This window comes from Hevea brasiliensis, chromosome 2 (genome assembly GCF_030052815.1).
Source record: "Hevea brasiliensis isolate MT/VB/25A 57/8 chromosome 2, ASM3005281v1, whole genome shotgun sequence".
Lineage (NCBI taxonomy): Eukaryota > Viridiplantae > Streptophyta > Magnoliopsida > Malpighiales > Euphorbiaceae > Hevea > Hevea brasiliensis.
In genome coordinates this window covers 102,439,667-102,455,135 of record NC_079494.1, presented here as the reverse complement: position 1 = coordinate 102,455,135, position 15,469 = coordinate 102,439,667, and the positions used below count along the sequence as shown (strand labels likewise).

The following is a 15,469-nucleotide window of genomic DNA, read 5'->3' as shown; positions in this document are numbered from 1 at the left end:
CTCATTTTTTATTAAAATTTAGGGATGAAATTTTTTTAAGGGAGAAGATTGTAATGCTTTGAAAAATTTTTAAGAATAAATAATTTATTAATTTAATTATTTAATTATCTATTATTTAAATATATTTTTATGGGGTTATTTTAAAAGCTTTAAATTTAAATTTGTTTGAATTTGGTTGTACTTATATTTAGAAATTTAATATGGATGGAGAGAAAGATAGATGAGTAAAGAATGATTTGACAAAAGGGAAGAGGTGATATTTGGGAGAAATTTTTATAATAAAATTATATATATATATATATATATATATATATATATATATATATATATATATATATATATATATATATATATTTCATACAATCATAATAATTGACTAAATTTTTTATAAAAAATAATAATAATGATAACTATGTATTTGTTAATTTTTTATTAATTTATTATTTTGTACAAATTATATATATAAAATCATTAATTTGCTATAGAATTTCTAGGTATTTGGAGTGGCAACAACTATGATAGTAAAGATGCCCCGGCAACAAGGATTCTCTCTCTTTAGACTCTAGTCTTTGGAGAGAGACTTTTCTCTCAAGTTTGCGCTGCTCTTTGAGGCACCGTCCTTTTCCTCTGCCATATTCATTGGCTATCCACTACTCCATTTGGGCAAGGGGTGGCTTCCTTCTCCTCATCCAGAGTGTGGATTTATCCCTTCCTATTTCTAACTAGGGTTGCAAATAGTTTTAGGTTCTCTATTTTGATTTGCAAGGTTGGGCTCAACAATGAGGGGTTTTGAAGACTTTGAGAGCAGTACCCCATAGCTTAGGCTAGGGTTCTGCAAGTATGTTTCTATGGTGGCTTTTCTTGTGTCTAGGTAGTTATTTGCTCGCAAGGTTCTTTGTTGTTTGGCTCGACACCTCCGAGGGCACTCACAGTGCTACTGGTTTGGCTCCCGGTCCCTCAATGCCTACAAGAGACTAAGAATGTCTAGAGCTCTGTCTAGCCCCCCAACAAGTTTGAGCTTCATCCCTCTTCTACCTATGTTGTATGCTTTGTGAACCTAGGTTGACATCCATTAACAGGACCTCTACTTGTCTTTGGTTTGGTTGGTTTGCCATTGTTCCTAGCAATAGGAGTCCTCCTTTAGTGCTTCATTGGTGGTTATGTCACCCATGGTAGATGGAAAAATTGATACTGCAAATGTTATGGCATCCAGGTCAATGCTTCACGGGTCGAATCTGTAACGGTCAGGCTCCAACCACTAGAGGTATTGTCCGCTTTGGCCATAAGCCTTGCGATTTTGTCTCACAGGTGAAATGAATAACTTTTCAGGAGGTCACCCATCGCCGGGACCTCTTGCACATTACTTCACTTTTTTTATTTTCCTTTAACTTTAATTGATCTTTATTCAATCAATTTATGAGTCCTCACTCTAGTTTAAGTGTGGTTCTAGACATTCTGACTGTCCAAATAGACGTTAGTCACCGGAGCAGTCAAATGTACAAATCGCCCAAAGTAATACAGAATCGCCCAAAGTAAGGATGTTACAATATCCTTTAGCCTAGGGTTTCTATTGACTAGGCTTAGGCTTGGTCTTGTTGTTTGGGCTTAGGATTGTTGGGATTCGATGGGTTCTCTTTGCTATTGGGCCTTGGGCCCTGAATATGTATTTTATTGCCTATTGAATGAAATTATCTTATTTATCGACAAAAAAAAATATTATGACAGTGCAAAATACCAAGTCGTTGTCAACTCATGCAGAAGCAACAAAATAATGTGGAAATTTGAAGAGTAAACTCTGACTAGCGCCAAGAAAAACAAAACAATTGGTACAATGATAGGTTTAGGGTAAAAATTTATTAAAAAATAGTTTATTGTGAATTTAAGATATAAATATATAAATTTTATTTATTTTATATATGAATTATAATATATATTGTGTCTTAAATTTATTATTAATTGATTGTAGGTAAAAATTTCTCTAAATAGGATATTTATAAAAATTATTTTATTTAAATTTAAATTTATTAATTATTTTTAATATTTAAATTTATTTTAAAAATAATAATTATTATTTGAATAATATTCAAACTCGTTTAATATTGTATATTTTCTTTAATAATTTATATAAAATAAATATAGCTTGAAAAATTATATAAAATATATTTTTATTAATAATTTATATTTTAAATTTTTTAAATATAATATATAAAAATTTATAAATATTATTATAAAAAATATATATTATTTAATTTTTTAATTATATATTATTTAAATTTTTAATAAAATTCAATTAAATTAAATATTTAAAAATATTCGACCCTCCTTGTGTGGCAAACAACTGATAATTAATGCATAAGTTATTATTTAAAAAAAAAAACTACAAGATAATTATAGATTCTTAGGACTCAATCATTTATCATTGAATTGTCATCTAATATAACATATCTTATATTGCATTTCATGGCACTCCATCTCCATGTGCGTCGTACTTTCTGTGTTCGGCGTGCAACTTGGGCCGTCATCATAAATTTGCCATCTGGGTCCCTTTTATATGAGAAATTATTGTTAGTATCTTGTACTTATAAATATTTATTACTAATATATAAAATTATCTAAAGAATATATATATATATATATATATATATAATCCCACGTAAATATGTTTAAAAATGTATTATTTTCTTATTAATCAAATTGAATTAATACTTTCTTTCAAAATTTTAATATTTTTAAGGATCAAAGGATATATACAAACCTTTGTCACAAATATTTTTAATTTACTCACTCAAAATTAAAAAGTTTATATTTTGTATTTATCATAAGACAATTTTTTTTGTGCAAATTGGATGATTAATATTACAATTTATATATAACGTTCCTTTTTCTTCATGAAAAATATTTTCTGTAAAAATATTTTCTATATTTTTTAATATTTAGAATATTTAAGAAAATTAGTTCACAGAAAAAAATTTTCAGCGTAAATAAAAAATTAAGTTATTTTTAAAATGACTTCCTTTTTTTTTAAAGAGAAAGTTATTTTTTATTTTTTAAATTTTAATAATTTTATTAAAATATGAAAATGTTTATATATATATGAAATTAATATATACTATTAATTTAATATTACAATCAAATAACAGAAAATATTTTTTTAAAAATTATTTTTCATAAAAAATATTTTTCATATATAAGTTATTTTCTATGAAACAAATAGAGCTTAAATTTGTATTCATATTATCTTTTTATGAAATTTTGAATTGATTTCTACATGATTTTTGGAATGGCTTATTTTTGTAATTACATTACCTGCTCATATTTACATTAACTACCAATAGTGATATTAATATCAAGGACTATATAGAATTGTCTTAGACTAAATGGTGAAATTGGTGCAAGAAGTAAACTTTATTCAAGTCATTTAGGCTTCGTTTTCAAAAAAATTATTTATAAAAAAAAAAATTAATTCAATTCTCACAAAGTAATTTTTTTTTCCTGGAAATTTAACTTTTTTTAGAAAAATAGTTTAAGTTAATTCTTTCAAATAGGGGTTAAAGATTACAGAAAATTTTAATTTTGGCAAATCATTTCTTTATATTTAATTTAATTCTCATATAATCATATCACTTTTGACTTCATTTCTATTTCTTTTAAAGTAAGAATATTTTAAATTAAAAAAATTAAATTTTTTCATCTATTGAATTTCTAAACATGAGAATTTATTTTTTTAAAAAAATAAATTTATTTTTTATAAAATTTTATTTTTCAAACATGGGTTAAAGATCGCAGAGAACCTTATTTTTAACAAATCATTCTCACGATATTAGAACGATACATTAAAAGAGACAAGACAATACATTGAAAGAGAATAATTGAAGCAATATACATTGAAAGGGAATAATTGAAGCAAAGACCATTGAGTCAACACGAGTGATTATGAATGCTAAGATTGCATTAGAAGAGAATGATTGAAACCACGACCGTGAGGACAACCACACAAGCCTGTCACAGACGACGACCTTGTCCACTTTGATGGTCATTCTAAATGCAGCGCCGGTTTATGTGGATGCTGCGAAAGTGCTAAGATCCAAGCAATTGCAAGTCCATCTTAATTCATTAACTCATTAATTACTTAAAATATTTTTAAGCTTACTTTATTTTTTTTGAATTTTTATTTAGCCTACTAAATAGAGAAGTTAAAACGTTTTCGCTAATTAACAATTATAAGTTGAAATTATAGCTTTACTCATAAGGGGTTTTCCGATCTTGTCTTAGTTAGAGGACCGACAAAATAAAGAAAATGTCTACTGGGAAAGTTACCGGTGAGAACTCTCTGATGCTCATATTAGAAGAGTATTATTTTATAGTATATTTTAGAGAATATTCCTTAATAATATATATTTCTTAACTAAAGGTATATTCTTTTAAGTGATTATTTTATATTGTATCAATATCTAAATATTTTAATTTTAGACCGTATATTTTCATCATAAATAGTGAGATTAATTATAGCAAAAACCTAAAAATCAATATGAAACATTTTGAATGTTTATCAGGAGTAGTAATTGATAACAAAAAGAAGGAAAAAAAAAAACAATTTATCATTAATGCATTTTGTTGAGATTAACAACAATAATACTGAAATTATGAGATTTGGATACAATCGTTGCAATATTAAAGATTGAGAAATATGGTCCAAAATTAAAATGTTTGGATATAATGGTTAATTAGTAAAAATATTTGATTTTTTCTATCCAATTGACTTTTTATTTTTTACTTTAAATATTCATTTTTAGAATATGGTTTAGTTGTAGTTACTTCTTCCTATAATTCAATCCATATATATATATATATATATATATATATATTACCTTGGGCTAGACTGCAGAGATCATTGATAAACTCTAACAGTACTCTATAAAAATTTGATAATGGTTTAATGTCTACCTTTTTATAATTTCTAGCTCATGAAATGGTTATTTGAATGCCTATTTTCTATTAGAAATTTTGAACTTTTGCTATTATGAAATGGTTTTTGGATTCCCTCATTTTGATGAGAGTGGAAAATGAAGAACATAGATAAGGTTTTCAGTTAAATTAATTTTTAATTTTGAATGTTAATAATAAAATTAATTTTTAATTATTTAGTGGATTCCATTTGCTTCATTGGATATCTTGTCAATAATAAAATTACATTTTAATTATTAATCCATACCATGTCATTAAGTAATAACAATGTTAATTAATTTGATAATTAAGTGCATAATCTCACAATATATCAAAGTATGAAAAAATAAATCAAAATATCCTTTTAATAAAAATTTAAAATTATAAGATAATTTTTTATACACTTTTACTAAATTCAATCATGGTTTGATTTGGAATTAATTGAAATTAAATTGATTTAATTTAAATTCAAAATCAATCAAAATAAAAATTGATATCGAATTGAAATTGAAATCAATTAATTTGATTTTATACTAAAACCATATTTAGAAAAAAAAAACTTAAAAAACTAATTATAAATATAATTAACATTGAATCGAATCAGAACTTAAATTAAAATTAAAAAAATCTACAATGCAATTTTAATTTTTTAATTTAAAAAATTGAAACTGTTAATGTTAATTTAAAATCAAGTGGAATCGAATCGTAGTTACCTCTACTTTTAGGCCTTGTTTGGTTTAAAATAATCTATTTTTCAAGAAGTGCACTTCTTAAGAAATACACTTCTTGAAAAGTTATTTATTAGAAAATATTATTTGAATATATTAAATTGGCATGTTAAATTTCTAAGAAATAAAAATTTATTAATGTAAAGTGATAATAAAAATAACATAAATACTCCTACTCTAAGTATACTCAAGAACTTAGAACTACTTAGATTGAGCAAAGGAACTTCCTGTGCAAAAAGGAAGTGAGTTCCCCAACGAAGTTAGATAATATGATAACCAAACAAATTTAATTTTTATACTTTTTTAAATCTTCAAGTTCCTTAACTAAATTACCGTAACAAAACGAGGCCTTAAAAAGTAATCATTTACGTGATATTTTTTGTATAAGTGCAATTTTTATTATTAATGAAATTCAAGAAAAACTTAGCATGCAACATCAGATTGATTATACCGATCACTGAGACCTCTCCATCACGCCAGTTAACAGTAGCCGTGGAATGTGGGGGGAATGCAGCCAGACAGAGACAAGACATTATTATGGAAAATAATTGAAGCAACGATCATAGCTTAACGTCAACCATCCTATCTGAAATTGCCCGACTTGACTTGCTGTTACCTTGTGTGTTGCTAAATAGATGCTCAAGCTTGTGTAACTCTTGTAATAAATTAAAAAAAAAAAATCCAAGTTTTCTTCATTTAATATACTGTGAGTAAATTTAATGTTTTAAAAAGTTTATTGACCCATGTTAGTTTCATGATTATCATTAGAATAATACTTTATATTGGAGGCGGTCAATATTAACTCCGCCTAATTAGTTTGCGCTTAGCCGATCCCAAGCCCGGATAAAGGAGGAGGATTGCGGTAGGTGACAACCAGCGTAAAAATTTCGTCACACCCTATGATATGGATTCAAATGATATAAACGTTGGGGCGTCCTCTACTAACGATGCGCTACGCCGGGCCGGGTGTAGTGATAAATATGCAAGGGTGTAGGGCGTTCACCGAAGCGGCCGTCGTGCGGTGCACAGGTGTGGTGTTAAGTGAGCAAGAGTTCCCACATCATGGACGGGTGTGGGTAAAGAAGTTAGTCCATAGGACAGATAGTAGAACAAATAGTGGAACAGAACACAAGATAGAAATAGAAAACAATAGAAGATATCATAGAATGAGACCAATTAGGAAGGAGCAGGATAGGAGGAGGATCAGGGTTGGTACTTGGAATGTTGGATCACTTACAGAAAAATTAATGGAGCTTGTGGATACCTTGGAAAGGAGAATGGTGAATATTGCTTGCATTCAGGAGACTAAATGGGTAGGAGAGAAAAGTAAGGAAGTGAGTAATTCGAGTACAAAGCGTGGTTTCTGAAATGAGAGAAACAAGAACGGAGTGGGTATAATCATAGACAGGACATTGAAAGACGCTGTAATAGCTGTGAAAAGAGTAGGAGATAGAATTATACTAGTAAAGCTAGTACTAGAAGGAGAAACAATAAATATAGTTAGTGCTTATGCCCCACAAATAGGACTAGACAGTGAGAGTAAACAAAGGTTTTGGGAAAATATGGATGATTTAATGCAAAGCATACCGAATGAAGAGAATGTTTTCATTGGTGGAGATTTGAATGGACATGTAAGAAGTGATAGACAAGGTTATGAGAATGTTCATGGAAGTTTTGGTTTTGGCAGTCGAAATGAAGAGGGAAAAAGCATCCTGGATTTTGCTATGGCATACGACCTAATACTAGCAAATACCTACTTTATAAAAAGAGAGTCACATTTAGTGACTTTTAAAAGTGGGCAACATAGAAGCCAAATCGACTTCCTCTTAACCAAGAAGACAAATAGAGCAAGGTCATTCCAGGAGAGGCTTTAACAAATCAACATCGGTTGATGGTCTTGGATGTCGAGTTTAGGAACAATTCAAGTAAGGTCAGAAGAAATAGTGTAGCTCGAACAAAGTGGTGGGAGTTCAAAGGAGTAAAGCAAGTGAAGTTCAAAAATGAGCTTCTCGAGTCTGAAGTATGGAAGCTGGATATGGAGGCCAATGATATATGGATACAGATAGCATCAAAGATTAGAGAAGTAGCTAGAAAAGTACTTGGAGAGTCTAAAGGACATGGACCACCCTCAAAAGAGAGATGGTGGTGGAATGAGAAAGTACAAAAGGCAGTGAAGAGAAAAAGGGAATGGTATAAGAAATTACCTAAATGTGATAATAATGAGGCATATGAACAGTACAAGATAGCAAAGAAAGAAGCAAAAAAGGCAGTTAGTAAAGCAAGAGCACAGGCCTTTGAAAAGTTATATGAGAAACTTGGAACTAAAAAAGGGGAGAAAGATATTTATAGATTAGCAAGGAGGAGAGAAAGGAAATGTCAAGATCTCAATCAAGTTAGATGCATTAAGGATAAAGAAGGAAAAGTGTTGGTTAAAGATGAGGACATTAAAGAAAAATAGAGAAATTATTTTAATGATCTCTTTAATAATAGTCAAAATAGTAATAACGTGAATATAGATTATAGAACAATAGAAAAGAATGTGAATTATACTAGAATGATTCGATCTTTAGAAGTAAAGGAAGCACTTACGAGAATGAAAGTGGGTAAAGCCTGTGGACCCGATGAAATACCAATTGAAGTGTGGAAGTATTTGGGAGATATGGGAGTGGCATGGTTAACTAAATTATTTAATAAGATTCTAAACTCAAAGAAAATTTCTGATGAATGGAGGAAGAGTATTTTAGTACCTATATTTAAAAATAAGGGAGACATACAGAGTTGCTCAAACTATAGGGGAATTAAACTCATGAGCCATACTATGAAGTTGTGGGAGAGAGTTTTGGAGCATCGACTACGTCATGATACTTCTATCTCTCTCAATCAATTTGGTTTCATGCCCGGTCGTTCAACTATGGAAGCGATCTTTCTCATTAAAAGCTTGATGGAGAAATATAGAGATGTGAAGAAAGATCTACACATGGTTTTTATTGATTTGGAGAAGGCTTATGATAGTGTTCCAAAATAAGTCTTATGGAATGTGTTAGAACAAAAGAGGGTATCTATTAGGTACATACAAGTATTGAAAGATATGTATGAAGGAGCAACTACTATTGTGCGCACAGTGGGAGGAGACACAAGAGATTTTCCGATCTCAATTGGATTACACCAAGGATCATTCATAAGTCCTTACCTTTTTACATTAGTTTTAAATGAACTGACGAAACATATACAAGAGAGTATTCCTTGGTGCATGATGTTTGCAGATGATATTGTTCTGATAGATGAGACACGAGAAGGAATCAATAGAAAGCTAGAACTTTGGAAAAGTACTCTAGAGTCAAAGGGTTTTAAGTTAAGTAGAACGAAGACAAAATACATGCATTGCAAGTTCAGTGAAGGCCAAACTGGTGATAGGGTAGGAGTTAGTTTGAATGAAGTGGTACTATTCCAAAGTAATCACTTTAAATATCTAGGCTCAGTCCTTCAAGTAGATGGGGGATGTGAGGAGGATGTTAGTCATAGGATTAAAGCCGGATGGTTGAAGTGGAGACGTGCCACGGGAGTTTTATGTGTTCGTAAGATTCCCAATAAATTGAAAGGAAAATTTTAGCGTACAGCCATACGACCGGCTATGTTATATGGTAGTGAGTGTTGGGCACTGAAAGATTCGTATGCATCTAAAATAAGAGTTGCAGAGATGAGAATGTTAAGGTGGATGAGTGGTCATACTAGACTAGATAAAGTCCGTAACAAGAGTATTAGAGAAAAGGTAGGAGTGGTGCCAATTGAAAATAAGTTGAGAGAAGGGAGATTGAGGTGGTTTGGTCATGTGAAGCGTAGACATACGGAGGCTCTAGTTAGACAAGTAGAGCACATTAGGTTAGATGATAGAAAGAAAAAAAGGGGTAGACCTAAATTGACTTAGAGGAGAGTAGTACAACATGACCTAGAAGCATTACATATTTCTGAGGATTTAACCCAAAATCGTTCAGAGTGGAAAAACCCAAATTTTTTGAATAAAGGCTTAGTTGAGTTAAGTTGAGTTGGAGGTGGTCAATATTGGAATCCTAGCATCTCAATATTATTTTTAAAGAAATTTTTATACCAAAAAAAAAATATCTAGGTAATTAAAAATCAAGTGATGTAATTAGTAATATAAAACAGAAAATTACTCCAAATTATTTTTCTATTGTTTTATTAATTTATTTAAAAAGATTTCAAAAAAAAAAAAAAAAAGCTAATCAAACATATCCTAATTTGCTGCTAAAAATCTATTAGTACACAAGTAGATTAGCAAAATTACTTGAAATTAAGCAAACTATAAAATAGAAGATCAAAAATGTTAAGTATCAGTCAAGTTGAACATTAGAATTCGATTAGGAATACATTAGTTGATGTACTGTAATGACCCTCCAATTAGAAGATTGGAGAGGATTGTGATATTGATTTTGATTTTGATTTTTCTTACTGTGAATTTGAGTTGGGTGGCTATTATTATGCGCTTAAGTGCTATGAATTTCCATAGAAGATCAGTGGGAAATATCAAGGAGGCAAAGGAAGAAGATCAATTTCCTGCGAAAGTGATTTTCAAATTACTGCTTATCCCTCAAAAATTTTAAAATTTAAAATTTTACTTACAAATTTTAGTGTATTTATTAAAAAAAAAACTATTTTCCCCTTTAATATTTTTATTTTTGTTTTAGTTTCTGCAATTTTAATAATATTTTTTTTATATTAATTTACTTCAATCTATTAATATTTTATTTTTTTATTTTAATTTTTATATTTTATGAAGATTTTATTTAATCTCTTTTCAATATTAATTTTTGACCCCTCCAATCTTGAATTTCTAGTTCTGCCTCTGAACAACACAATCAAAGTCTTAAAGCATACACAAATATGTATACATATTCAATAGGGAAGCTCAAGGATGCTTACACTTATCTTACTTTTCATCTATGGGAAAATTCTACCTCTTGTTGTTGATTGCGTTCTGGCGTTGGCAAGTAATCATTTGCGTGATATTTTTTGTATAAGTGCAATTTTTATTATTAATGAAATTCAAGAAAAAGTTAACAGTAGCCGTGGAATGTGGGGGGGAATGCAGCCACAGAGACAAGACATTATTATGGAAAATAATTGAAGCAACGATCATAGCTTAACGTCAACCATCCCATCTGAAATTGCCCGACTTGACTTGCTGTTACCTTGTGTGTTGCTAAATAGATGCTCAAGCTCAAGTTTTGAAAACACCAAACTACAAGCTGTTAAGTGTTAACCTTTATAGAGCTTTTTCTCTACTACTGCGACTCATTTTTTGATCATCGAAGATGAGCCTCTCTACATGGAGTACTGGTTTATGTGGATGCTGTGAAGATCCCTGCGTTTGTAAGTTCATCTTAATTAATTCATTACTGCTTAATTAATTACTTTTCTTTTCTTCCATTTAATACTCTGAATTTAAGGTAATAATTTTACATTATATTTGAGATGAATTATAGCAAAATAAGATATTTTTTAAAAATAAAATTTAGTAAATACTATATATTTAAGTGAGTACTATAAAAGTATATCTACTACGCTGTTCTCTTTTAATAAGTTGAATATCTATAATTATTTATATAGACATTTTTTTATTGATTTACTATTTCATATACACTGCGTAGATAGAATGATCGATCTACTTTCTCCTCAACAGAGAGTTAATGGAAGCAGCTATTGGCGCTTCATTAAAAGCTGTTTCCAACTGATAAACAAATTATCTAAATATTACTGCTTTTGTCATATGAATATAAAAATTATTTTTTTAATATATAATTAACTCCACATCTAACTCAACTCAAGATATCACAGTTTTAGAGATGATTCTGTATAATAAATTAGTTGTAAATTACTATAATTTATGGATAAAAATAAAATATTAATAGCTTCCTTTAATACAAATCATTTAAAAGAAAAGATTCAATTGAATTCACACACGATATATTCGATTTCTGTTTCTTTTAAGATGAATTTTTTTAAGTTAAAAAAATTGATTTCTTCCTTTCTTCCTTTCCATGTATAAGAATTGACTAAAAAGAAATTAATTGAATTAAATTTTTACAAAATTCTAGTTTTCAAAAGGAAGAATGTGTTTCAAAACAAAATGATTTAGTATTTGGTTTAATTAATGAAAATTAATTTATAAATACTTAGTGCTTATAATTCAATATAATCTTATAAGCATTTAAAATTTTAAATAATTGCTTGTTTGATTACTATGCTTATAAGTGGTTAATAAGTAACTAATATTATTAGTGAAAAATACTTAAAATTACTAAAGTGAATATTAAAAGAGACATATAGTGAAATTTTAAAAATTAAATGAGGATAACGTAGTAAAATACTTGATCAAATTAACTTATAACTATCAAAATGAAAAGCTAGTCCCAAAGTTTATTTCTTTTAGCTTATAAGCCCATAAAATGTTATAAAAAAACCAGTAAATTTATTTTTAGAGTTTATAGATTGGTTTGACTAAAAACTTTGAAAATTATAAGATTTTGCTAAAAAACACAATATTAATTAATTTATAAGTGATATTAATGTTTTATATTTGGAAAATGGTGTAGGTCTAATTACTTGGTGTTTTCCATGTATTACTTTTGGCCAAAATGTAGAGATCATTGATAAAAAAGCCACATGTGAGTACTTCTACTCCCTTCTGTCACTATAACTTTCTTTTTTATTTTATTTTTTATTTGAAGTGAAGAGTAGATATTTTTGTCATGTAGGTAATAAAAGATCTACATGATTTTTTGTTTGTATGAATTAATTTGCAGCTTGTGCCTGTGCGGGGTTGATTTTCTGCGCCCTTTACTTCGTTGGGGTTCCATGTTTGTACTCTTTTACATATCGAAGCAAGCTAAGAAGCAATTATTCATTGCCAGGAGAAGCTTGTGGAGATTGTTGTATTCATTGGTGCTGTCTCCATTGTGCTATTTGTCAAGAGTACAGAGAGCTTAAGAATCGTGGACTTGATCCTTCCAAAGGTACTTTTCAATTTCTTCTTCCTACTTTTCTCCTTTTATAATCTCATGGAAGGCCACACCTAATCAATTTTATTGTGGTGGTTTAATTGTGTGATAAAAGGTTGGGTGCCAAATGCTGAGAAAATGAACAAAGGTGAAGCCATGGCACCTCCAGTTGTTGCACAAGGTATGCCTCGTTAAGATTCCTGAGGCTGACGATATCCTTTTGGGAAATTCTTATTTAGATCCAGTTTATTATAGACCTAAGATATAAATATATAGAACTCATTTATTTAATAAGTGAGTTTCATTATATATTTTATATTTTAAATTTATAATGCACCAGATTTAGGTAAGAAAAATTCTATTCTTAAATAATAATTTACTATGGAGTCATTGCATTGCAGTGTATTAATGTATTGTGAATTGTTAATCTTTCTTGTATTTTATGAGAGACCATTACTATTTGAACTTCTAGTGTAGTAATAAGGTCTTGGATTGTTCTTCGTAGTGCAAATAGCTCAAGCAATAATAGTGCTTTTGTATCTCTCGTTTTTCTGTTATATGCAATAATGGCTTGGATACATGGACTAGCATAATAATTTTATTTTTAACAAAATTGATTTTGATTGGAATTCCAATTTGAGAGTTTACAATTCTGAAGATACCTACAATACCATTAAACTAATTGAGCTTAACTCCACTTAGTAAAATTTTTCAAAATTAAGCAAACTATAGAATAGTTTATTAAATATTGTAAATATTATCCAGGTTAAGCGTGGAGTTGTGCATTAGAATTCGATCAGGGATAAATTAGTTGAGGTACTGTGATGAACTTCTAATTACAAGAAGATGCATAAATGTATAAAGAAGATGCTCAGTTTGGTTGTACTATTCATCCACACGTTCGGCCTTTAACGATGATTCACACAAACTCCAATACAGAAAATCTTCCAAAATAATTTTGGGAGAGAGGGAAGAGCGCAGTTGATGGAGCGCTAGCTTTATTTTCACTCGCTGTGTTTTTCTCTATAGATTAGGGTTTCATAATATTTCTTACATAGGGTGTTAATTGTTATAATCTACTAATTTAACCCTTTAAATTAGTTAATTATAAATTAAACCCAAAGAGTTAAATTTCACATATTTAATCACATAACTTTATATTTCATTCAATTAAGTCCTTATTTAATTGCAAAGATCAAAACAGTATAAATTACATTTTAGTCCCTATAAACTTTAAAATTATTTTTCTATCAATTCGCACGTGATTTTATATATATTTAAATCAAGTCATACTTGATTTATCTCCATTTTAATTTCTCACATGCAATCTTATGTATGTGATCCATCAAGTCCTTAAATCCTTAATATGATTAAATAAATTAAATATTTAATTTATTATCAATTACATAATTGATCGATTATATTTGTAGGTCAATATTGATATCCAGCAATATATCATGACCACTTAAATACTCGGTATGTCAAATGAGGTTTGACTAACCTTTTAATGCCCAATTTCTTAATGTTATTTAATCCCTTCATCACAATGTTCTAGTTTAGACATTGATGCATATATGTGTCTGTTATGTATAAATTATGTATATTCTTATAAAGTGATTAATTAATTGAATGAGATTTTAAATTCCTATTTGCAAATCTTATTCCACCTTCGTCAATAATTTAGCAATCAACACTTATCAAGAACAATTATAACATTATCACTAATTTACTTAGGTTGATGACTCCTCCCTTAATAACTAAATATCTCCATATAGCTCGTACTATATCTACCAACTGCCCCATTTGCCACCTATGATTAAAATGACATGCAAGAAGCATTAAAACATAAAATTCTTATATGAGATAACAACTCAAGTTAAAGGATCACTTACACAATTGTCACGTTAATCTTTCCATTAACAAGTAATTTTCATATAAAATCTCCATGTAGATCAATTTAGTGAACTTATCACTACAAACACCTGTATGTTAGTTTTAGAATATCCCTTATACGTCAGGCTCTGAAAATAACTACTTCATCTCACAAAATAAAAAATATAACGTGTATCAATTTCAACAGCTCATGTCAATATTCTGTCTTGAAAGAACATCAACTAGAAATATTTAGGGACAGAGGCGAGAAACAAGAAAAATTCTAATAAGGTCTCACATTGTTCTCAATAGTGCAAGTAGCTCAAGAGATAATACTTTATATTGGAGGTGGTCAATATTGGAATCCTAGCATCTCAATATTATTTTTAAAGAAATTTTTATACCAAAAAAAAAATATCTAGGTAATTAAAAATCAAGTGATGTAATTAGTAATATAAAACAGAAAATTACTCCAAATTATTTTTCTATTGTTTTATTAATTTATTTCAAAAGATTTCAAAAAAAAAAAAAAGCTAATCAAACATATCCTAATTTGCTGCTAAAAATCTATTAGTACACAAGTAGATTAGTAAAATTACTTGAAATTAAGCAAACTATAAAATAGAAGATCAAAAATTTTAAGTATCAGTCAAGTTGAGCATTAGAATTCGATTAGGAATACATTAGTTGATGTACTGTAATGACCCTCCAATTAGAAGATTGGCGAGGATTGTGATTTTGATTTTTCTTACTGTGAATTTGAGCTGGGTGGCTATTATTATGCGCTTAAGTGCTATGAATTTCCATAGAAGATCAGTGGGAAATATCAAGGAGGCAAAGGAAGAAGATCAATTTCCTGCTAAAGTGATTTTAAAATTACTGCTTATCCCTCAAAAATTTTAAAATTTA

At 28.9% G+C, this 15,469-nt stretch overlaps 1 protein-coding gene across 2 annotated transcripts; it reads left to right on the top strand.

The window, feature by feature from the left end:
• Positions 1 to 10,893: 10,893 nt before the first annotated feature.
• On the top strand, positions 10,894 to 13,229 carry LOC131169010 (cell number regulator 7-like). Of its 2 annotated transcripts, XM_058130014.1 has the most exons (4): positions 10,904 to 11,060; positions 12,284 to 12,355; positions 12,494 to 12,703; positions 12,804 to 13,229. In XM_058130014.1, the coding sequence occupies exons 1-4, from the start codon at positions 11,003 to 11,005 to the stop codon at positions 12,881 to 12,883; spliced, it is 420 nt and encodes a 139-aa protein (XP_057985997.1). In that variant the 5' UTR covers positions 10,904 to 11,002; the 3' UTR covers positions 12,884 to 13,229. The 2 variants fall into 2 exon arrangements, with proteins under 2 accessions (XP_057985998.1, XP_057985997.1); XM_058130015.1 differs by lacking the exon at positions 12,284 to 12,355 and having other exon boundaries at positions 10,894 to 11,060.
• Positions 13,230 to 15,469: the final 2,240 nt, after the last annotated feature.

What these genes read in the sequence shown, in the direction of transcription:
- LOC131169010 (XM_058130014.1), top strand. Translation starts at nt 11,003, where the DNA reads ATGAGCCTCTCTACATGGAGTACTGGTTTATGTGGATGCTGTGAAGAT. An exon ending in CTGTGAAGATCCCTGCGTTT is followed by an intron (nt 11,061 to 12,283) that starts GTAAGTTCATCT and finishes AAAATGGTGTAG; the next exon opens with GTCTAATTACTTGGTGTTTT. An exon ending in CATTGATAAAAAAGCCACAT is followed by an intron (nt 12,356 to 12,493) that starts GTGAGTACTTCT and finishes ATTAATTTGCAG; the next exon opens with CTTGTGCCTGTGCGGGGTTG.